This window comes from Corvus moneduloides, chromosome 18 (genome assembly GCF_009650955.1).
Source record: "Corvus moneduloides isolate bCorMon1 chromosome 18, bCorMon1.pri, whole genome shotgun sequence".
Taxonomy (NCBI): domain Eukaryota; kingdom Metazoa; phylum Chordata; class Aves; order Passeriformes; family Corvidae; genus Corvus; species Corvus moneduloides.
Genome location: NC_045493.1, coordinates 2,252,208 through 2,274,900, shown reverse-complemented (window position 1 = coordinate 2,274,900; position 22,693 = coordinate 2,252,208). Strand labels below are relative to the sequence as shown.

Here is a 22,693-nt window from a genome sequence, read left to right as displayed (position 1 = left end):
GGGCAAATGCAACATAAATGGGAAAATTCATACTCTGATTCCCAGCCCAGCAGATGGCACAGGTGTGGAGAAACACAAGTTTTCTCTCCTGAGACTTTGGATGGGTGTGCCTTTAACACAGACTGCAACCATGACAGTATGAAATTTTGCATAAATACACAAAGTGAAGCTGGACTGAGACAATGGAAAGCCACAGGTAGCACCAGATTCATATAGGGGTGAAGAGAAATTGAGGAGGGGGGAAAAAAGGAGACACTCCCTCTTTTATCAAAAGCAAGGAGGAGTGCTTTTCTTAAAAAAGCAACATTATCTCTAGGAGGAAGAATTCCCATTCTCCTGTTTCAGCCTTCAGTAACTACAGCTGAGACAGAGCAAAGGCAAAGCAGGGGAAGGGAGAACAGACAGAGGGGCCTGATGAAAGGAGAAAAGAAAAAGAGAAACTAAAGCATCCAGTGAGCTGAGAGGAGAAAAATGAAAGCAGCTTTAGGGGTGGCAGGAGATTTCAAAGCAAATTCACATCCATGAGGGGCTGGGAAAAGAGAAGTCAGGCTGAGGGGCTGAGCCCGTCGCACAGGGCAGTGCCAGTTCTGAGCCCCACACGGAGGTTAACATTTAAATACATGTTAAAATACGGCCTTTTAACCAAACATGAACCCAGAGGGCTTGTTGGACTGCAGGCAGTGAGGGGAAGTGTAAGCAAAGCTACAGCTGGAACAGGGACAAGGCAGCATCTCAGCGGGGCATGGCTGCCGCCTCCCTCAGACTCACCTCGGCACTCCCTGGTGGGCCATGGGCCGCTCCAGCCCCTGGCTGGGGTCCGGACATGGTCATGGAGCTCCGCGAGCCACAGGACACCGCTCCGAGGGTGACACACCCCGTCCTGTCTGACAGCCTCGTCCCACGACGGGTTCATCACCGCAGCCCCACGCCAGACAGGTCATGGGGGCTGTGGGTGCAAGAGAGGAAAAAGGCGGGAAACAGACCTGGGGATGCGTGAGGGGAAAAAGGCGGGAAACGGACCCAGGAATGCGTGAGGGGAAAAAAAAGCGGCAAATGGGGCCCATGGGTGTCTGAGGGGAAAAAAGGCAGGAAATGGGAGCTAGGGGTGTGTGAGGGGTAAAAAAGGTGGGAAACAGGACTGGGGGTGCACAAGGGGAAAAAGGCAGGAAATGGACCCAGGGATGCACAAGGGGGAGAAAAATGGCAAACGGGAGCTGGAAGTGCATGAGGAGAAAAAAAAGCGGCAAATGGGGCCCATGGATGACTGAGGGGAAAAAAGGCGGGAAATGGGACTGGAGGGCGTAAGGGGAAAAAAGCGGGAAACAGGGCCAGGAGTGTGTGAGGGGAAAAAAGATGGGAAGTCCCCGGCACCCTCAGGGAGCACCACAGTGCCCCATCAGGTGCGAGGAGAGCCACCATCGCAGCCCAGACTGCAGTTGCTGGGCAAATCTACCCAATTCCTACCTCTATTGTGAGGGTCAGGGGTACTATAATAATTATTACTACTATTTTTGTTGTTGTTCACAGAATCACTGAGTAACAGGTTGGGAGATCACCTAGTCCAACCACTCTGCCCAGGCAGGGTCACCTAGAGCAGGTGACGCAGGCAGGTGTCCAGGTGGGTTTGGAATGTCTCCAGAGAGGCAGACTCCAGACCTTCCCTGGGCAGCTGTTCCAGTGCTCTGCCACCTTCCATGGAAAGAAATCCTTCCTCGTGTTGAGGTAGAACCGCTTGTGTTTTAGTTTATGGCCATTGCCCCTTTTCCTGTCACCAGATGCCACTGAAAAGAGTCTGGCACCATCCTCTAACATCCCTCGGAGACATTTATATGCATTAATGAGATCCCCTCTCAGTCTTCTGTAGACTAAACAGGCCCAGATCCCTCAGTGTCTCCTTATAAGGGAGATGCTCCAGACCCCTCTCCACCTTTGCAGCCTCCTCTGGACCCTCTCTAGTAGCTCCTTGTCTTGAACTGTGGAGACCAGACTAGAACACAATACTCCAGATGTGGCCTCACTCGGGCCGAGTTTTTTATTATTATTACTATTATTATTATTATTATTATTACTACTACTACTACTCAGTTATCAATGAGACTACCCCACTGTCATGTCTCTTTTCCCACATTAGCACCCAAGATCATCCAAGAGGTTTAAAACCCAGGCAGTCCTCACAAATAAGTTTATTTTGTAGGTTGTTTTTGGTAGCCAAACCAAAGGTGCAGGAGGAATTCCAGACACACGCTCCATGCTTTTTCCTGCAGCAATGTAATGACTCGTGTCCTGTAGTCGTACGTTCGCCTGCCTTTTGCTGAAGGGAATCCAGCTCCAGGGGCCATGTGCCAGCCCAGCTCCATGGACGGGGACCAGCCTTTATCCAAAGGCTGTGGTAACCTCTGCTGGCAGCTCCTGGCTGCTACACCGGCTGAGATGCTGCTAGAGGTGAGCTTGTCGTTGAGCAGAAAAAAAAGAGATCAGAAGAGGTATTTTACATTTGCTTACTCATACTTTCATATGCATTTGCTACTACAGAGGATTGGAATTTTTTAATTGAATGTGTATTTTCAAGACATCGGTGATTTAGATAAATTAGGACCCTGCTCATCCAAGTATGAACATGTTTATTTCCTCAGACAGCACCGCTTTTATTACCAAGCAGGTCTGTAACTGTAGTTTGCAGCTAATCTACATTATTCTGTTTGAAGATGTGTATAAAGCATAGGGAGTGTCATCTGACATAGCTGAGGGATGCATTTTCTGCATATGATAATGTCAATAATGCTACTACTTTTCCAGTGTTTAAACAAACAAACATGTCACACCTGTGACTTAAAGCCAACCTTATCCCACTTCTTCAAAAGGTGATATTTCATATCTCTGTAAGACAGGTACTATTCCTATCAGTTGATACATTAAAGGCTGCAGGTGAGGCCAAGATCCGAAGTTGTAGGAACAACAAATGTTGTCTTTTTGCTCTGAGAAGTTTAAAATCGAAACAGATTTTGGGCAGCACAAGAACAAAATGCTGGCCATGGTACAGGATTCCCACTTACCTTGATTCCTCTTAGTGTGCCTTATTCTGTAGGTGCACGCAGAGAGACGGAATACACATGGGATAGATGAGAGCTGGGTTTTTTTGGAAGCTTCCATTACACTGGCAAGAAATCAGGTGCTAGTCTTCATTTCAACTATTACCAGTAGAAAGGGATTGCCATCTCATTCATGGAAAACCTAACACTTGCCTCTCATTCCATTTGCAACTATAGCTTGTGGTCTTCTATCTCCTTAATTGAAACACATAATAGAAAAGCTTCTATGAGGCAAGACATCAGCCAGAATGAATTTCTTCATTTTCTCTACTCTGAAGTTTTATGTTATTTTACCATAGCTGAAACAGCAGACCACAGCAACAAACGTGCTTCAATCTGAAGGCATCGTGAGAATTCTTGCTTAAGACATTCACTTCTAATCTACCTAACCCATGATTTCTAAGAAAAATCTGTGGCCGTACAACTGCCTCAAAATGGAAAACATCATGTAGACAATGTGCATGTTGCTACAAGTCAGACCTTAATTGACCAAAAATATTAGATAGAGCTGTCTGTTTAATTAGACACGCATCAAAAATGAAGAACTAAGTACTTTCCCATCATTCCCTGCAGGTTTTGAAGTTGGCATTTCCCCCCTCTGCATAGAGTTAGTTGTTTGCCTCGGGTTGTAAAGAAATGCAGAGGGCTGTTATTAAAGCACTGATAATTTGCTGAATTCCATCTTTTGTGGAACTTGCTGAGTTAGAAAATTCCTTTTCAACTCCTCCCCCACCTCTCCTTGACTAGAATTGAATTGAAGAACAAATATCGCATTATGGTGCTAGGTAAAAGGATCAACTGTGTTTGCACTTAAGTGACTAGCACAAGACAGAACAAATCCTACAGCTCAAGTCTGTCCAGCTAAATGATGAGGGAAATTAAAAAAGCATTTGCTTTTTAAAAGAATATCGAAACAAAGACTCATGCTTAGGATTTGCTGTGCTTTAATGCTTTATATGCAGAAATTGACTCCAGTATAGTTTGCTAGAAAGTTCTCCAAGCAATCAGAGCCTGGAGACAAAGAATTGCCACTGCAATGAAAGAGATTCTGAGAATGCAGAAAACATGATCCCAACTCATCAACTGTTCAGTGGTGGCCTCAAGTCAGAGGTCTGCATTTGCCATTTCAGCACTCCAGCCCGACAGGAAGGATTTTTATCCAGTTCTCCATGTGCCATCCTCGAGAAGCAGTAGAGAATGTCAACTGATACCATTTTTCACTAGCATTAATATTCTTGCAAACTACAGAAATCAGGGAGTACAGAACCCATCCAATTATCCCCAGCGCTGACCTCAGTGCAGATAAGCAGAGCTACTTGCTCCATCAGATGCTGTCATTAAATCTGCTGCCAAACACGCATCAACCAGCCCAGTCTCTCAGCTGACAAATAAAAAGGAGATGTCAGACACCCACAGAATCACCACACTTCTTGCAAGAGGGATGGACATCACTTAAACCACATGGAAGTATTATCAGGAAGCCAAGATTTTGACATTTCTCATCTTATCTTCCCAACATGAAGCAATCATTTGCATTCCTTCCCCTGCTCAATCCACTTTTGCAAAGGGCCTGACCTTTCTGTTAATCATTGATAGAAGCATGCTCTTGTCTTAGATTAAAATGAAATCGATTTCCTGTTTGCCTCTACTTGCTTGCCTTTTTTACACATATTCAAGTCCTTCTCTGCTCCACTGCATTCTTCAAACTTACATTTTGGTACAGTTGCTTTGTAGCTCAAAGAAAGACATGAGAACAGGCAGTATTTTGGAACACAAATTTTTAATGATTTAATACGTAGTACAGACACAGCTGAACAGCTCAACTACCAAGGAGGGAGGATGCAGTTTCTGTCCCATTGGATGGACAATGGTCACAATGCACTTCTGATCACATCCTGTTTTTCTAGGAGAGAAAAGGGACAGGAATTCCCACAAAGTTGTCCAAATTACAATGTTTCTTATGATTCCTTACAATTACTGCTTCACGCAGTGGTATCACCTGCTAAGGAATTATTATCAAGTTGGAAAAGAAAGCAAGAGCAAGCCATCAGCATCTTGACCTCATCAGCCATGGTGCAAACACATGAAGTGCTGGAATATGTCTCAGCAGGAATGATATGATATGATAGACCAAGCTGATGGCCTTCCCTAGGGAAAATGATTACGAAGTGCTGGAAAGGGGTGAAGAATCTGTTTAACACTGAAAAGAGAAGCAACCTCTGCTACCCTCTGAAGACAGCATTTCACACTGCATCCTCACACTGTACCATGTCTGCTGCAGCAAGTTGCCATAGGATGGCAGCAAAGGGGAGACAGTTTTCAGTTGGATAAATTGCTAATGCTAAAGCTCTCAAGCTCTTGGAAAAACAAGATTTCCAAGACAATCTGCTGATGGAGCCATTATTTCACTTGATGACTTCTAGGAAAGAACAACAAAAGCAATGCAAGTGGATTTTATCAGATGGCTGGTACTACTTCTTGTACTACCATACGTAGTACCATATGCATTGTAGTCTTTATATCATATGCAATTGCAATAGCATTCTACAGATCTGCAGCAGGATACTCCACCACTGTTTGTTTTTCGTGGTTTTTATCTTCAACACCTCTGTAGACTTCTACGCTTTTATTTCATTTTTACTTTATGCAGTTTAAGCAAGCAGATGCAAAGTCAAAATTATGGGGGAGATGAATGGGATAAAAACAAGAGAAATGAGGCTCTGCATATAGAGAGGAACAGCTCAGTTTAGTCTAGCACTTGGACTTTGCAGGGGGAGCAGAAATTTAGTCAGCATTTACAGGTTCTCTACCCACCTTTTCTGTGTTGTGTGGCCTTTAGAAGGACAGAGTTGAAATTGCAACTTTAGAGAGCTAGGAGCAACTGTGGAGAACCAAGGCTGTTGTCATTCTGATCAGGCCACAATTCCAGAGTATGTCAAGTATGTCCAATAGCAAATCAAAAGCATCATGACTTCAGCCGAGCTCATGCAACACAGCTGTCCTCAAAGGAGGGTTTGCACCATGTTCTGATGTTCTAAATACCTCATGCACAAGGACATCATTAAACTGAAGTCCTACAACTCCACCCTTTTGCCTCCTGCACAACCAGGAGTGAAATACACTTGAAATACCAAGGCCTGAACAAGTTCAAGCAAACAAATCATCCCTGCTCCGTGTCAGCAAGAGGACCAGCAAAGAGCTGCTCACAAAACTAGACTCCTCTTTGAGGAAACTGTTGCAGAGTAACAAGGAAAGTGTTCAGAGACAATAAACATCCCATCCTAGGCAGATCCCTGCTCTTCTCTTGTGCGATGGGACTTTGGCAGAAGAACAACTCCATTGGAGTTCTGAATGGTTTAAACTCCCTAAGAGCAACATAAGTACTATAGTGACAAATCCCAATATAATTCCTTTAGACTAAGGAGGAAAAAACCCCTACCAACTTTAGTCAGGATCTAAAACATCCCTTCCAGCTGACATAGCAAAGCAGGGACTGAAAGGCATCCACAACTAGCTATGCAAAGCATAAATACTGTCAGCCAGTGACCCCTATAAAATGAATAAATAATTCATAATTACATATGTAGTGTACACCATGCACATCAAGAAGGGCTCCAAAGAGAGAAGCATAGTGGGCATGCTTTGCTCTCTAAAAGGAAAAATCCTCCCGTTACTACTGTCACTCTGGAAAGTCTCTGGAATGCAGAGACACAACTGAACCTCCATCTACAGCTGCAAAGACATTAGATATTTTTCCCATGATGTTCTATAGCCTAGATCGGCTCTGTGATTCCTGAAATTTAGAGGAAGTATTCAAAGAATGCACTGGCACTGTAGCACAGTACTAGCACTCTGAAGCAGGTGCATAATAAATTGAAGAAAGCAAGATTCAGTCCCGAAGAACTTAAGTTCCTTACTTCCTCTGTTCACCTCTGGGTTTGCCCCCACAGACAAGACAAGACAAGCTTTTTACACTGAGGCTTTGGTAAAGCAACAGCTGTTGTCTTGTTCTTCCAGATTCAAGTCTCCAGCTCCTTCCTTTTGTTGCTCAGATCCTGCAGCTCTCAAACAGGCAGGAGCTCTGGGGGATACTCGCCATAGCAGTATTTGGCAATCGGGTCTCTGTAGGTGTTCTCATGCTGCACACTCTGCCAGGAAGAGGAGGAGAAGCTTTAACAATACACACACATTGAAACAAGGCATCCCTTCACCAAACGACAAAACCCACAGCATTTATGCATATGCAAAAAAAGTCCCCAATTCTTCTACACATCAGAGTATCTTTGGAGTCAAAGAACTCTGCATTGGCAGCATAGAAGAGCCAGTTAACCATAAAAGAGCAATGTTAACCAGAACCTCCTTTTGAGGAGAATACCCAAGTAGGTGGGAACAGATTCAATAATAAAAAAAAAAAATTAGATATGTTTAGGCAGTATCATCAAATGTTCTAAGCAAGCAGAGCACAGTAAAGTTGCTACTTGAGATGTGTGCATTTTTCTTGATAAAAGGTAGAGTTCAGATTTTATGGGTAAAAAAATCCCAGTAACTTTGGAGACATTTGGAACTCTATCCTTTGTTTGCAGTCCACTCCTATCGCTACATGAAATACTGAAGCTGCAGGACATTGCCAACAGCACTTTCTAAAAGGGCCAATGCTTACTTAGACCAAAAACTTCTAATAAAATCACATGGGTAACAGAAGTTCACCTCTGTTCTTAATAAGCAAAAAAATTACAACATAGTTTTCAACTTGCTACGCAGATGATTGTCAGGATATGGTAAAGTCTCCAACTGTACCATAAAATAGCATTCTGAGGCTACTGGGAACAGCTCTCACTGTTTTCATATTAATGAGATCTTCCCCAGAACTCATCCGAGATCTTCACTGGTCATTGAACTCAGTCTCTTTGTGGTTAAGCCCCTCTTTTCAAAAGAGAATGTGCAACTCATCCTGCTCTAATTATGTGCTTTGCCTTCAGACCGGCTCTCAGCCATAGCTTCAACTTTTAGGAAAATGCCCGTGTACATACAAACATGACACACCAGCCATTCACAGGATTGAGCCCCATTTTCCAAGGGCACTTTTTTGGGCCCTGGACACGTGCTTGTTCCTTACCTGTGACGAAGTCCTACATTTGGCCAGACACAGCTCAAAGTGATCTTCCACTGCCATGAAGAGGTTTTGGAAAGCAATCGCTGCCCGGTTCAAGAACCGCTCCAGGAGATGTTGCTAAAGTGGTCAGCAAACAGGAGGCAAAAACCAGAAATGCTCTACTTCAGCAAGGAGTAATCAAAGCCCATCCTAACCTACACAGCTCAGGTATCAGAGGAATAGTAAGCAACTCCACTCAGCATTTCTAGCAAGCACTGAAAGGCTAATGCCTCAGAACCCCAGCAGTAGGAAAAGAATCTAAGAGATGCTCACAGAATACGGGGAAGTGCCAGTTACAGAACCAATACTGGCTGGAGTAACTCTTCTGCAATCATTTCCCTTCAGCAAATGCAATTCCCCTGAAGCTGAAACACTTTGCAAGGCTCCCAGCATTTCCTCCCAAAGGTGGGAAGGATGAATTTTGTTAAAGCTTTATTTGTAGCTTGGCATATGGTCCTTGGAGGCTTTCCTCATCCTTCCAAGAAAAGGAACTGTCTGTCTAAGGAAAAAGCTCCTCACAAAGAAGCACGTTTAGCCACAGAGGAACCCGAGCAGCTGAGAACACCTGGAAAGCAGGAGAATGCCCATGTACCTTGCTGGGCTGCAGGCAGCAGGACACGCAGTACTCGTAGACGCTGCAGCAGCCATTGGGCAGGCAGCTGTCACAGCTGTACAACTTCGTGCTGGGCACATTCACATTGCAGCAGCCATTCACCAGCAGGTCCTTCCTCTCACAGATGTAGCCTGGAAAACAGCAACAGGAGTAACAACTGTCAATGCACGCTCCTCCATATGTTCTACAAAAATCTGTAGTAAGAATCACATTACTTAAGAACAGGTTTGTTTATCATTTAGTAGATTATGATCCCTCTCAGTCCTAAGTAGCCACTCTTTGAAATGGAGAGTGGCGCTTCCAACAGCAGGGTGTTATCTGCACAATTATTATATCCTACTCTAATATGTGCTGTATATACAGTATGACTATTTAAATGCAGAATATTTAAGTTCTGACTTTCTTTGGGCATAGTTCCTTGTTGTGAAAGGGGAAGGGGATTGGCACTGATTGTATTGGAAAAAAAAATGACACACATTTTTTCAATGGGTCTGTGTCTGGATAATTCTCTTACAGTTCACCATGAAGAGACTTAGATTTAGCCATGCAGGATAGCTGCAATATTCATTGCTGAGTGGAATCCTTAATGGTGTAGAAATATGGTGTATATTCTCATGGAAACTGTACTACTACAGTGTTAGACTGTGAGAGATCTTATGAACTGGCACTAAGCCTGAGTCAGGCAGTGCCAAACGTAACACTGATGCAAATCACAAAAGATGTGGTGGGTTTTCTACAGCCTTGATTTGTGGTCAGTAAAGATCCAGGGTCTAAGCAACAAGCACAGGTGCATGACACCAAAGAGTCTTTAACTTCTACCACTTAGAACAAGTAGTTAATAACCTTGGGTTTACAAGGGTCAGATGAGCTTGTTAACTGTGACAGAGCACTAATTACACCAGTCCTGAGCTGCCTCCATACAAGGCCAATAAGGTTTCCTCAATTACTCTCCCTAACCCTGCTGACAGTAGGAGCACACTGCAGGGAGACACAAATAGCTCTGCAAGCACCTACAGTAAATTGAGCAGGAGTCAACGTTTGAGTTCTGTGCAAAGGTAACTGGAATTCTTTGACTTTAGTGAGGTCACAGTCACTCTCACACAGCCCCGGGCCTGAGCTGAGCCTGCTGGACCCAAGTCTGGTGTGCACAGAACCAAAGCATCGACATCTGCAGCCACAGTGAAATTCACCCAGCCAGAGGAGACAAGGCCAAAGGCCGAGTAAAAATGCCTTAATAACGAGGAGTTGTTACAGGAAAGTGCCATCAGCAGTCAGACAGGCAAAGCAGCGTTCAGCACTGCCATATCTAGAATAAATTCTTAGTATCAACTATACCCAGTTCATCTGTAATGAGGAGCTTCCCCTGCACAGAGTTCCTGCACTGGTTACTCAGCTGACTGCTGTTTCCCGAACTGAACTTCACCTTCCACATGATCGGCTGCTCATGCTCCTGCACTTGGAGGAGATTCCGGTCTCTCACCATCCTTTCTTCCTGCAAGGAAAAACAGGAATGCAACCAAACAGACAAGTTCCTTCTGCCACTTCAAGCCACGTGCTTTCCCAGGATTAAAGATGCCTAGTACTTGTAAACTCCACAGCACAGGAAACTCCAGCTTTGATGGTGTAAACAACTTACTACTTGGTAGTATACACAACAGGAAGATACGCAGTCCAGTAACGTGAGGGTATTCAAGCTCACCGAGGATCAGCTAACGCAGCTGAACTCAGTTACTACAACCACAAAAGTAGTATATGTTATATTAAATAACAACTGCACATATTTCTCTTTCCTGAGCCCTTTGCCAGTGGAATTACCACTGCAAGAGATACAACAACTACCAAACCCATTGGAGATTTTCTTTTTCCAGTTTTGGTTCAAACAACTATTGCTGTCAAACACAGTATCAGGCATTCCTATTTTAAACTCTTGCATCTATTACAGATTTATAACGTCATTCTTACGGCCGCATAATCCAGGAGTTCGATGACAACACCTGAAGAACAAAAGTCAGCCTGGGATAAGGGATGTTTTAATCCTCCCCGCGGCGTGTCAGGGCCGGGGCCGGGGCCGGGGCCGGGGCCGGGGCCGGGGCCGGGGCCGGGGCCGGAGCCGGGGCCGGGGATGGGGACGGAGATGGGGCGGGCACTGACCTGCTTGAAGGTGCTGGTGATGAAGTAAACGAGCGAGAGCCCAAAGACGACGCCGAGGACCCACCGCTTCCTTAGCAGCCGCCGCCAGAGCACGGCCCCGCAGGGCACCATGGCAGGTCCGGGGGCTCAGCCCGCCGCGACGAGGGGCAGCACCGGCGGGGACAGCGCCGGCCCGGGACCGGCATCACCGGCGAGCCGGCAGCGAGGAGCGCAGAGCCCCGGGCGCTGCCGCGGCCCCAGCGCGGCCCGAGCGCTTCCGCCGGGCGGGCGGGGGAGGCGGAAGCCGCGGCCGGGCGTGCGCCGGGAGGGCGGGGGCGGGACCGGCGCCGCAAGCGGGGCCGAGCCGGTGGGCACGGGGGGACCGCCGGGCCCGGGCCGGGCTGAGCCGGGTTGGGCTGGGCAGGGCAGAGCTGGGCTGGGCTGGGCTGGGCTGGGCTGAGCTGAGCTGAGCTGGGCTGGGCTGGGCTGAGCTGAGCTGAGCTGAGCTGGGCTGGGCTGGGCTGGGCTGGGCTGGGCTGGGCTGAGCTGAGCTGAGCTGAGCTGGGCTGGGCTGAGCTGGGCTGAGCTGGGCTGGGCTGGGCTGGGCTGGGCTAGCTCCCGCCCCGCTAGGGCCCTGCGCCACGGATCCCAACCGTGGGATCTCCTTTCCCCACCTACTCGGAAGAAAAGGCCTCGCTTATGTCTGTGTGTGTGTGTACATATATGTATGTGTGTGTATGTATAGAATTGTATTTATAGATATATATGTGTGTATACCTATGTATAGCTATCTGTATAGGTATATCATGTATGTATATGTGTGTATGCATATATAGAGACGTATATATGTATTTACATGTATGGAACCATATTAATAGATTCGTGTGTGTGGGTATATGTATATACATATATGTATACCTATATATATATGTGTGTGTATATATGTGTATATGTATAGGACTGTGTTAATAGATGTGTATGTAGGTATACATTAATAGATGTATACCTATACCTATACATCTATGTGTACATAGATATGTGAATATATATGTGTACACATATATATGAACATATGTGTATATATAGATGTATATATAAAAATATATATTATGATATATGTGCATGTGTATATAAATACACTTATGAATATATGTATAGGCACAACGAAGGCAGAGTACAACTCTGGGAGTACTCCCGGGGATGCAGGTGCCAATCTGAGAGGGAAACAGCTTTGTTGGATCATGCACATGGGCAGGGCTTGAAGCACCAAGGGTTCCTGCACCTCTCTGCCTTTCCCAGGGAGATGGAGGGGTAAAACTCTTTGTGCTGTGCTGAAAATGACTCTCTGCATGTGCTTCTTCCAGGTGGGCCTGTGTGAGCACTGGGGGCCAGGTGCTTGACAGTCATTGGCTTGAAGGACCTGTGATGAGTTTGAAATTTGGACTGTCTTGGACTGTCTGAAGCACTCCAACTGTCAATGTCTGCACACTCTTGGGATTCCGTCTCTCCCAGTGTGGCTGGCACCTTTCACCTCTGGATAAAGCTGTTGTTCAGGTACTGTGCTTTCAGACAGCTGGCAAACCTTCCCAGAGCCATTGTGCCTTTACACAGTACAGGTATAGGGCTACACATTTGTCTATATATTATCATGCGGTATGGAATGTTATAAATAATGTTATAACTTTTTATATTCAAGAGTATTTAGATTTTAGTCTTTACATTTTATTAAGTAGCTATTGTTGTCTGGAGCCATTGTCTAGAGTTTGCAGATGGCATTTCTGTAGATTAAAATGAATAAGTTGCCTGTTTAAAAGAATATTGTCGTGACCTAATTGTATTTTTTTCATAAAAATACATTTTCTTTTACACATTTTCTTTTTCTTCCTCCCTCTCAGTTTTGCTTTGCAAAGCAAGTTTCTGCAGAAGTAGAAGACGGGATTTCATTTCCCACGAGGGCGTTGAGTCGTGTCACAGCGAGAGCCACTGTTAGATGTCCCCGTGTTCTTTGCCAGGACATGCCATCCCACAGCTGTACACTCCTGGTGACTGCCACGTCCTGCAGAAGGGGACCTGACTAATTCCTGCCCAGCCTGGAGACCCATGTGCTCCCATTTCCCGTTCAAAGTTGTCTCTTTGCGAGTGTACTGAGAAACAAATGGGAGCTCGAGGTGCTCTGTCACAGAAGCAAATGATTCCTGCCAGCCATGTCCCCAGCTGAGTGGGTCGCACAGCCCTCTGCCCCCAGGGTCTGTGCCAGTAGCCACACTGGGATTTGCTGAGCCACAGGGTTCATGTTGAGCGTGTTGTGTTTTAAGGTTTTGAGGAAAATGCAGAGGCGGCACAGCAGCAACACTGACAACGTGCCTCCTGAAAGGTAAATCCTTCCCCTTCTTCTTTCCTCCATTTTTCTCTCCTGAGAGGAGTGTTCTGATTTAAGTGTAGGGGGTGTTTTAGAAGATGAAAGCTCAAAATTGAGAAAGACGTCAAATTCCTGTGCATGTGGTGTGGCCAGGCTTTCTGCTCAAGTTTGGGGATTCTAGAGCCCGCTTTACTTTTCTCCTTCCTATAAGTTATTGATTGCTGCCAACCACAGTGTTTCAGGATGATGATCCAGTATGGCACAACTGGGAGACAGCTGGCTTAGCATGGGCAGGATGCTTGGAGCTCTGGAGGAGGGATTCATGGCACAGCCCTGTGGGGAACCTGAGCGCCATCGGTGTGCAGGGATGGACCTGTGTGAACAAGAACGATTTACACTTCTCTTATTAAGGTGTTTAAAAAGTCTGCTGGTCTGAAGCTCCCAACTACTCTGATTTAGTGTTTTATAAAGAGTTTGGGTGACCCTCTACATCTTCCCAGAGTCTATATCTATCTTCACGTATGTGAGTATTTAGAAGTAGAATACCTCTAATTTGTTTCTGTAATTATGACAGCAGCAAGGGAGCCTTGCTGCTGTGTTTGTTCTGGTACTAAATATTCCCTGGTGCTTTCCCAGAGCTGGAGCATGACTTTTTTTTTTTTTCTCCCTAAAGAAGAAACTAATCTAATTACTCCAAGATAAAGATGGAACTAAGGAATTTCATTGCTCTGTTTGAGCTGAGATTGTAGGTGAAAGATCATTAGCAAATATTTTATTTTCTATAGTGGTTTTGCAGTTAGAGTTGAGGCCTTATGTCATGGCCATTGCTAGCATGGTACCATTCTTAATTTCAGAGGGGAAAAAAGCCATTTTCAGTTTTTTTCTGCATGGTGCTTCTGATTTTCAACAGGGTAAATCCATATTGTCAGGAACAGAGGCTGAAGTTTTTCTAACTGTAGAAGGAAATGCTGTTGCCGCTGGTCTTCACTTTTGTTAACTTCAGCAGCCTCACAATTTCAACAAACAAACCTTGTTTGTTTTTAAATATGTCCCAGATTAATTCCTTCCTGCTGAAAGCACAGTCATGTATCCTGGTAATATTATTCCAAACAATAGTTGTGTCTTTATTTGTAACACTGTGTTCCACCCAGTCTGTTTGTTACATTCCCAGATGTGAGTTGTGTATACACCCCTGAATTGTAGTGTTAGGTGTGAATTTGAAGACCTGGCTGATGAATATTTTGGACCAGAAAGAGGTGTGCAATGTCTTGTTGACTTGATTCCTTGCTGAAGCCTGCAGAGAGATGGTGGGAATGGGGTGCAGCTCTAAAAAGCCTTATTAGGAGTTTACTTAGTGGGAAGGTTTGCCTGGAGAGGTTTGAATCTGTCCCCAGAGGGAGGTGAAAAGCAGTGCTTTGTGCCCTGTAAGTGCCTGGGGAGGCTTTTCAACCCATGGGGGAGAGAGGGTTGAGGGCCTTGTGACCACTATTCCTAAAGTTAAGAGATCTCCCAGGATTAAAATCAAGAGGGACCAAAGCTCTGCAACATGCCTTATTTGTGGGCTTTGCCTCTTGCTGAGGTTTATTTATTGTTTGCTCTCCTTCTTCAAGTTAGAGAAGTATTTGCTGTCTGTCAGGCATTTACTGCCTGGTGATTATTCTACTCCTTGCCTGCATTGTTCCCTCTCATCTAAACTTTCCTTGTATTGACTTCTAGTGAAGAAAAGCTGTTGTCTTTTGCTGTTAGGATGAAGATATTTGTACTTTCTTTTTGTAATCTGGGTGTATTCCAACACACTCAGGACAGAATCAGTGCCAGAACCAGTTCTGTCCAGTGCCCAGTAATTTGGGTACATCCATGTCCAATTTGCAAAAAATATCAAAATAAAAGAATTTGTCAGGACCCGTGAGCACATCCTTCACTTTTGTGAAGGACACATAGGCAGCTCTCAACACTTCTCTTCCCCTGATGATTCTGTCTCTTGCTGATGCAGTTCATCAGTGGGCAGGTAGTGATTGTCCCTAAATAAAGACAGAAGATTTTGGGGGTAACTCATTGCTTTGAATTAGCTTGGTTAATTTGTTTGTTTATAGTATGGCTTGACTTGGTGGTGTTGTGGCAAGTTCCATGGGGCTTTGTATGTTTTTCTTTAAGTACTCAAATCATTATAGAAGATATTGGATTTGGTATTGGGTGTATTACTTCTTTGTTTTCTCCAAAAGTAAACAGGGTTTGGGAGCTTCATTCCTTGGGTGAAGGAACTGATGCATTTTGGTCAGGTCTGCAGAGGTTCTCTGATCTCATCTGAGGAGTCTGGTTACTGGCCTCTAGTTCTGCAGCTGTAACTTCCCGACAGCGGGTAGAGAGAAAAGCATCTGTCATCTGGAGACCTTCTTGTTCTGATAGTGTGTGAGGAACTCTGGAATCACTGCAGTCAGGGTTGGGCTAAAACACCACGAAGTTCTGTGTACTCATTTTTATTTAAACGCTTTAATCTCTGCCCACTGCAGAAACCGGAGCCAGACGGTCAGTTCTGAAACCAGCGTGGATGAAAGTGGAGTTTTTGAAAGCCTGAAGGCTGAAGCCTCCTCTCCACAGCAGCTGTTCTCGGGGCTGGCCGGGATCCCCTCGGGCACCATCACAGCCACGCCCTTCCAGTCCGGGCTGGTGCTGGGCTCTTCAGCCGGAGGTGGGGAAGTGTTCATCCAGATGCCAGCCCCGAGGGAGGAGGGGGCCAGCCGAGCTGAGGGAGCCCCGTTTCACCACCGGCAGCCGTCCCATCACTTCCACCATGGCCACCACCGGGGCTCCTCTCTGCTGCACATGGCAGGGGGGGACCGGCACGGGCACGCTGAGGAGGGCACTGAGGAACAGGCTGGAACTCCAGCCCCAGCTCTTTCTGAGCTAAAAGCTGTGATTGGTTGGCTGCAGAAGGGACTTCCCTTCATCTTGATCCTCCTGGCTAAAGTTTGTTTCCAGCACAAGCTTGGTGAGCATCCATCCTTTTTGAACTGTGTTTAGAGAGTTTAGAGGAGGCTTTATCAGGCTGTGATGTCTGATACATTTATCCATGTGGCAGTGTCCAGATGGAGTCTAGCACGAAGGGAACATATTCAAATGCATGGGATAATGCATGTGATAAATTCACCCTACTTTCAGTCCAAGCTGTTTTCATCTGGGTCAGATCCATCTGTTTCCTGTTCGTACCAGTTCTGTTCCTTTTCCTGATTTCTCCTTGACGTTCCTGTGAGGCTGAGGATGTTACCAAGGCTTCTCCCTCAGAGCTCTCTCTAGGAGAGATGAGGAGAGCTTACACTGGTGATAGCAAAGATTTCTGTGTAGTGCAGAAGAGATCAGAGGGGTGAGGCTCTTGTCTTGCTGGCAGTTGTGAAATCAAGTCAAACAGCAGCAGCAGTTACACTCTGACAGAGCCTTTCCCTGCAGGAATTGCTGTGTGCATTGGCATGGCCAGCACCTTTGCCTACGCCAACTCCACGCTCCGAGAACAGGTTGCTTTGAAGGTGAGTTCAGCATTTTACCTTCTTATGTTCCCAGGAAACATTTTCCATGCACAAAATATCATCCGTGTTGACCCTTTAATTGCAGTGTAGGGCTGAGTGCATTTATTTGTGGACAGATCTGTCTTCTTCCTCTTCTCCCCATGGATGCTCTCCCACAGTTTCTCTCCTGCTTTTTTGTGAAAGTGTGGCGTAGTCAAACAAACAGAGGACAGGTCAGGGATGTTGTAATCTGCATCTCCCTCTGCCTTTGTTTGGCAGTGCCTATTCCAGCACTTCTCTGCACCTTGGTTTCCCATTATGTACAGCAGAGATGCTGAAGCCTATTTGACTTGTTAATGATGAGATTTAACTTATTAGCATTTAGATAATGTTTTGAGATGTTCAGCTGAAAGATTTCGTAGATGTATTGCTTGCTAGTGGCTTTATAATGCTCTGTGCATAATATGCTTAGAATATAAAGAAACCAGCAGATCTTTTCAGGTCTTCTCATCTTCTGTGTCAGGAGAACAGTTCAACAGCACTAAAAGCACAAGGCTAGAATTGCTTTTTTGTTAAAATTACATGAGTTGCACAGGTGCATACTTGTATCTACCAGCAGCAGTGGAATCAATGTGATCCAACGCTGAATGAACAGATAAATGGCACAGTCCAGTAACAGATTGCTGTTGCCTTGCACTCTGCACCTCTGTCCTTCCAGCAGTGTGCCCCTTAATCTGCCTGCTTTAAATCTCATCTTAACAGTCCTGGCTGTTGAACAGCTAGAGACCTCCCTTCTTAGTAAATCAGCCCAGCAGAAAAATGGTGGATGTTTTCCTCTCAGGAATAAAATTTACTCCCCAAAACTTACTGAGGGCCGAGACGCAGGACAGTATCTTCTGCCATCCAGCTTCTGTCTGTAACATTCCATGTATTTTGAAATGCAAAATTTCCACTTCTTTTGACCTTTAATTATTTCGTCAATCAAAAATGCACGTTCCAAAATGCTTTAGGATAACACCCAGATGTGCTGCCTGTAGTGATGGGGTATGTTTGATTTAGCTAAGCCTTCCACTGAGTGACTTTGGATCTATTTCTAAAACACCCCTTTGATCCTTTTGACCCCTTGAATTGTCACTCCAACCAGGTGACAGCTCAGAATTTAGGACAATATGTGGAATGGACTTTTTTTAATCTGCTTGTCATACTGCATTTTAAATATCAGAAGATTTTAGATGTCCCAAGAAAGATCCCAACTTTGAAGATGCATTCTGCAAGTAAGGCTGTTGTTTTCACCAGCTTATTTTAATTAATTTCTCTAAAGTTACCTCATTGAAAAGGTTAACTGAGTGAGAGGCATTTCTGCTTGTGTTTATATATGTCCTTACCTAGCAGACTACTTCTTAGTCCTGTGAGAATAAACTAATTACTGAACTCTTTGGTACATATTTGCATCCCCTGGGTTGGATTTTTCAGCAGTTGAAGGCTGAGCTCAAGTCTTGAGATTTCGAGTTGAAGTAACTCTGCTGCTTTTCCTTGCTCAGGAGAAGAGATCAGTGTTGGTTGTCTTCTGGATCCTGGCCTTTCTCACTGGAAACACCCTGTACTTGCTTTACACATTCAGCTCTCAGCAGCTTTACAACAGGTAGGCAAAATTTACGTTGTACAGGATGGAAGCAGGTGATAATTTCCAGGGAGGAGAAGAGGGAAACCCCCCTTTCCCCGCACTTTGGGAGGAAGTGTGTGTGCCTAAAGGATCTGCTGTCTTTGTTACATCTTTGTAATACCTTTCAGTGCAGGAAAAGAATGTGTGTGCCACTTTACCAGTGGCTTGTGCTCCTATCAATAAAGGGCATACGCAGTGTATAAATGGGCCAGGGTGTGATGATATCAAAACACGGTGGATCCTTTTCAAGAGGGACCTCTGAATTCCCATTTTGACCACTGCAACTGAACATAAAGTGCAGGTGTCAGAGGCAGATAAGGAATTGACCCACTGATTTTCCTCTTCCTATAATAGTCTATCAAGCTTTGAGTCTAGGTCAGGAAAAGAAATAGCAGTGTTTTACTCCAGTGTTCTCAGAGCTTGGAGGCACTTGGATCTGAGGTAGTTAAGATAGCCTTGCCTTTCAAATCCTGGCTAAATTAGTTCTCAAATACAGGAAGGTCTGTACGAATGGATTTGGTTCAGCACTGTCCCTGCTTATTATAAAGCAGATAGGAATAATGACAGATAGGAAGCAGAGAAAGGGGGAGAGCTGCAGGGCTTGAATGTGTGGGTCTGGATGGGAGGCCAAGCCATGGGATTCACTGTATGGAGCTTGTGGGAGGGAGTGGAAAGGAAGGAACAGGAATGGCAGAAAGGTGTGGAAGTGATATTTGTTTGCACCACAGGGTAACAGTGTGTCTCTAAGAAGGTGGTCAAGGTTAAAAGCATGAATGGGTCTAGTTTAAAATAAAGGCTAGATCGTCTAAAATAAAGGGATTTTAGCAATTTGGGGCCATCCTACAGACAGTTTAGAGCATGGCTTGTGACCAGTGGACAGGCTGGGCCACACCTCCATGAAAAGCCCTGTTCCTGAGTGCTGCAGTGGTGTCATGCTCAGGGTGGTGTATCTCTTGCTTGCTGTGTGGGGACCTGGGACTGTTTACAACCCAGGCTTGTCAAATTAGAAATGGCTGCTTCAGTTTTGTTTCCTTCTGGCTTATTTTTCATTTCCTGATTTTTTTTTTCTTGTTTCTAGTGCACGAATAGTAGTAAAGTCTCTGATTCTGTTTCTGTTTTTAGGGTGTAATTTTACCTGTTGTGCTGTGCCAGTGTTGTGAGTATTTTAAATTCATGTTCAGGCTTTTCATGTTGGGTTGGTTACTTTACTTTGCTTTTTTTTTTTCCTGTTTAGTTTTTGCTTTCTACCATGAGGCTTTAGCAGGTAGATACCCTGAAGGTGGATCCTGTTTTTTCAGCCTGAGAAGGGTCTTGTTCTCATTATTGCTCAAGTCAGTAGCTCCTGCACATTGCTGGATGAAATTCTGCTGTCCCAGATTCCACTTTTTTAAACAGCAAATGTTCAGCCCAGTAAATGACATTATGTAAGGGGCATCACTTTTTTGGACCGTTGGTTCAGGTAAGAGTATTAACAGAGCCCAGCTCTTGTTCTGCTTCAGGCAGTGGCCACTGTCAGAGCATGACGCATGTGAAGTTCTGACCTTTCTGCTGTGTCTGGTACAGAGTTTCCTGTGTCACCACTTTGTTTCATGTCCACAAGTAGCTTTAGGGACTGTGCCCCTGTGGCAAACGAGCCTCAGAGGGTGTGGGGGTGTTCGCTTCCCCAGGGAACCAGAACTGTTCTGGGCAGGACTTCCAGGACAAGCTTTTACACCCAGATCCCATGGAGCAAGCCTGTGCACTAAGGGCACTATCAGCACACCAGAGGCTCTGGTGCAGTGGGAAAGGCAGGTTATGGAGATTGCTGTCTTCCAAAGCAGACTTTATAGGTGTTTGGGTCCTGTTTTGTGATAGTGGGCAAACCTGCTGGCCTCAGTAGAAGTGGGCAAGAGCAAAGTCAAGAGGCCCACAGGAACCACAGGTCTAATTTGCGTGTCTTCCTCCTCTTGCCCTTGAGAACTTCCCTGAAGTTCGGGGGAGTTTCTAGGCTCTCTCTAGCCAGCAGTGGATACAAGAAGCTTGAGCAAGCTCCTCCTCAGTGGTATTTGAGCTGTGGTGCCTCGTGCCTTTCAGCCTTATATTCCTGAAACCCAGCCTGGACAGGCTGGACTTCTTCGACCTCATGTGGATCGTAGGCATCGCAGACTTTGTGCTGAAGTACCTCACCATTGCCCTGAAATGCCTCATCGTGGCCCTGCCCAAGATCATCCTCGCTGTCAAGTCAAAGGTAGGAGACTCTTCTTGATGCACAAACCTTTGTCTTTGATAATCTGATACCTTTACCACACATGTGCAGTGTGGAATCGGAGAATCGTGGAATGATTTGGGTTGGAAGGGTCCTTAATGACCACCCAGTTCCATCCCCTGCCATGGGCAGGGACACCTTCCACTGTCCCAGGTTGCTCCAAGCCCCGTCCAACCTGGCCTTGGGCACTGCCACGGATCCAGGGGCAGCCACAGCTGCTCTGGGCACCCTGTGCCAGTGCCAAATATGGATGGAATAATAAAAATATTAAAATCTCTCGATAAACCTTTGGCAGAAAGTCACCTGGGTATCGAAGTTTGGTTTTTGAGCCGTCACAGGCCTGAGCAAGGATTCGGTACTACCAGCAATGATTAAAGTCTAGAGAGGTGAGGTAGGAACTCTTTGAGGAGGAATTGGTTCTAGCAGCCAGATAACTGCTTCTCTTATTGACCTTAAGTCCTGTCTTCTGAGTAATCTCTTTAAATTTGTATTTCTAAAGCAGGAACCTCTTCATGTCATGGGAAGAAATTGCAAGTATTTGTCTCTTTGACTTGCCACTTGGGTCAAAGAAGTGACTGGGTTAAACTGAAGCTACAGATGCCACAAAAGACAGCACCAGTTCTAACCATGGGTGAAGAAATACTTTAATTAAATGCTTCACATATTTAAATGTTCATGAAACCATATGTAGAATGGGTCTAACTTGAAACTTTCACACTACATTCTCTCTTAAAATACCTTTTGATATGTTTTTACTTTTACAGATGTCTCATGCTGCCTCTTCCTCCACTCCCATGTAGCATCCACATTTCAGTGGCAAATGTAGCAATGTGTATTATTTGCATTCAGTAAAGAAACTTTCTGGCAGCTGTTGGGATGAAAGGCACTCTATAGATGCAAGGTACCAGCATTAATTGCTGAAAGTCTCAGGCAGGGCACTTCAGCGGGTATCTAAACTGGGAATAGTTTTGCTTAGAAATGACATGGGTGGCAGGGGAGTTGAGCAGTTTGTTCCTGCACAGCAGGGCTATCTAAGGTGGTTATTAATTTATTTCTGGCAATTGTCCAGCTTTTTTTTTTTTCTTTCTTCTATTATTATTATTATTATATTTTGGGAGATTAATGTGCTGGGTCAGAGCATAATCCAGCCTGGGGAGGGAGGGAGAAGTGATGTGAATAGTCTTCCCAAGATAAATTGCAGTGTTGGAAAAGGTTCACAGCCTTTGCTTGCTTGTCTGAGAGCCATCCCAAGTACTCATTAATCCTTGTCGGGAGAGAAGAAAGAGAAGGGGTCTTTATTTGCAGCTCCAGTGAGAGGCTGGTAGGATCACATCTGTCAAGGGCCTATAATGACTCAGAGCACAGATGCTTCATTTTTAATACCTTTTTCTGGAGAGCAATGTGTCTCACTTTTTTTAAGCCCCTTTTTGTCTTCGGATGTTGTGGATGGTCTCACTGTCCCCTGACACCTGAGACTGCTGTTACCCACCACTAGATCTGGATTTGGTTTTCTCCCCCACTCTGCACTGCAGCCATTAAGCCAGCCAGGGATGAAATCTGGTGTAACAAATTAAGCAAGATCAAACTGGGATGGGAGAGTTCCAGGAGAACCACAGGACACCGTGGAAATTGTAATTGGTAATCACATAGCTGAGCTCCTTCCCTGAGCCTGGCGACACAGCTGACTGCTGCAGGCCAGCACAGTGCCACGCAGATGAGGGGTTTTAAATGGAAGCTTTTGCTCAGTTAGAACACTTCTAGTGCAATTTAGGCACATGAACTTTGACCAAAATTTTTATCAAGTGTTTTGCTATCTGCTGTGTGAATACTTACAGATACAAAGTTACTCTCTTCTTCCCAATGTCCTCCTAGTAGTATTTCTGCTTGAAGGCCAGCTTGGAGTTTATGACCTTCTGGGTGGCTGTCACTTAATGCTAACAGG

At 45.3% G+C, this 22,693-nt stretch overlaps 2 protein-coding genes across 6 annotated transcripts; one reads left to right on the top strand and one right to left on the bottom strand.

Annotated features, from left to right (window-relative positions):
• Positions 1–5,567: 5,567 nt before the first annotated feature.
• On the bottom strand, positions 5,568–11,258 carry LOC116453073 (UPF0454 protein C12orf49 homolog). Its single transcript, XM_032128128.1, has 5 exons — positions 11,006–11,258; positions 10,190–10,346; positions 8,834–8,985; positions 8,206–8,319; positions 5,568–7,237 (listed from the first exon to the last, which is right to left on the bottom strand). Exons 1-5 carry the CDS (start codon positions 11,114–11,116, stop codon positions 7,154–7,156), a joined length of 618 nt encoding a protein of 205 aa, XP_031984019.1. The 5' UTR covers positions 11,117–11,258; the 3' UTR covers positions 5,568–7,153.
• Positions 11,259–11,297: 39 nt separating this feature from the next.
• LOC116453116 (RING finger and transmembrane domain-containing protein 2-like) lies at positions 11,298–22,393 on the top strand. Of its 5 annotated transcripts, none has more exons than XM_032128222.1 (8): positions 11,298–11,351; positions 12,349–12,538; positions 12,880–13,358; positions 15,854–16,332; positions 16,788–16,864; positions 18,385–18,485; positions 20,580–20,733; positions 21,516–22,393. In XM_032128222.1, the coding sequence occupies exons 3-8, from the start codon at positions 13,276–13,278 to the stop codon at positions 21,549–21,551; spliced, it is 930 nt and encodes a 309-aa protein (XP_031984113.1). In that variant the 5' UTR covers positions 11,298–11,351; positions 12,349–12,538; positions 12,880–13,275; the 3' UTR covers positions 21,552–22,393. The 5 variants fall into 5 exon arrangements, with proteins under 5 accessions (XP_031984113.1, XP_031984111.1, XP_031984114.1 ...); XM_032128220.1 differs by having other exon boundaries at positions 21,251–21,618; XM_032128223.1 differs by lacking the exon at positions 21,516–22,393 and adding an exon at positions 19,629–19,662 and having other exon boundaries at positions 20,580–20,897.
• Positions 22,394–22,693: the final 300 nt, after the last annotated feature.

What these genes read in the sequence shown, in the direction of transcription:
- LOC116453073 (XM_032128128.1), bottom strand. Translation starts at nt 11,116, where the DNA reads ATGGTGCCCTGCGGGGCCGTGCTCTGGCGGCGGCTGCTAAGGAAGCGG. An exon ending in CCTCATTACAGATGAACTGG is followed by an intron (nt 8,986 to 10,189) that starts GTATAGTTGATA and finishes GCTGTTTTCCAG; the next exon opens with GCTACATCTGTGAGAGGAAG. An exon ending in GCTGCCTGCAGCCCAGCAAG is followed by an intron (nt 8,320 to 8,833) that starts GTACATGGGCAT and finishes TGACCACTTTAG; the next exon opens with CAACATCTCCTGGAGCGGTT.
- LOC116453116 (XM_032128220.1), top strand. Translation starts at nt 13,276, where the DNA reads ATGTTGAGCGTGTTGTGTTTTAAGGTTTTGAGGAAAATGCAGAGGCGG. An exon ending in GAGAACAGGTTGCTTTGAAG is followed by an intron (nt 16,865 to 18,384) that starts GTGAGTTCAGCA and finishes TTCCTTGCTCAG; the next exon opens with GAGAAGAGATCAGTGTTGGT. An exon ending in TCCTCGCTGTCAAGTCAAAG is followed by an intron (nt 20,734 to 21,250) that starts GTAGGAGACTCT and finishes GTATTTCTAAAG; the next exon opens with CAGGAACCTCTTCATGTCAT.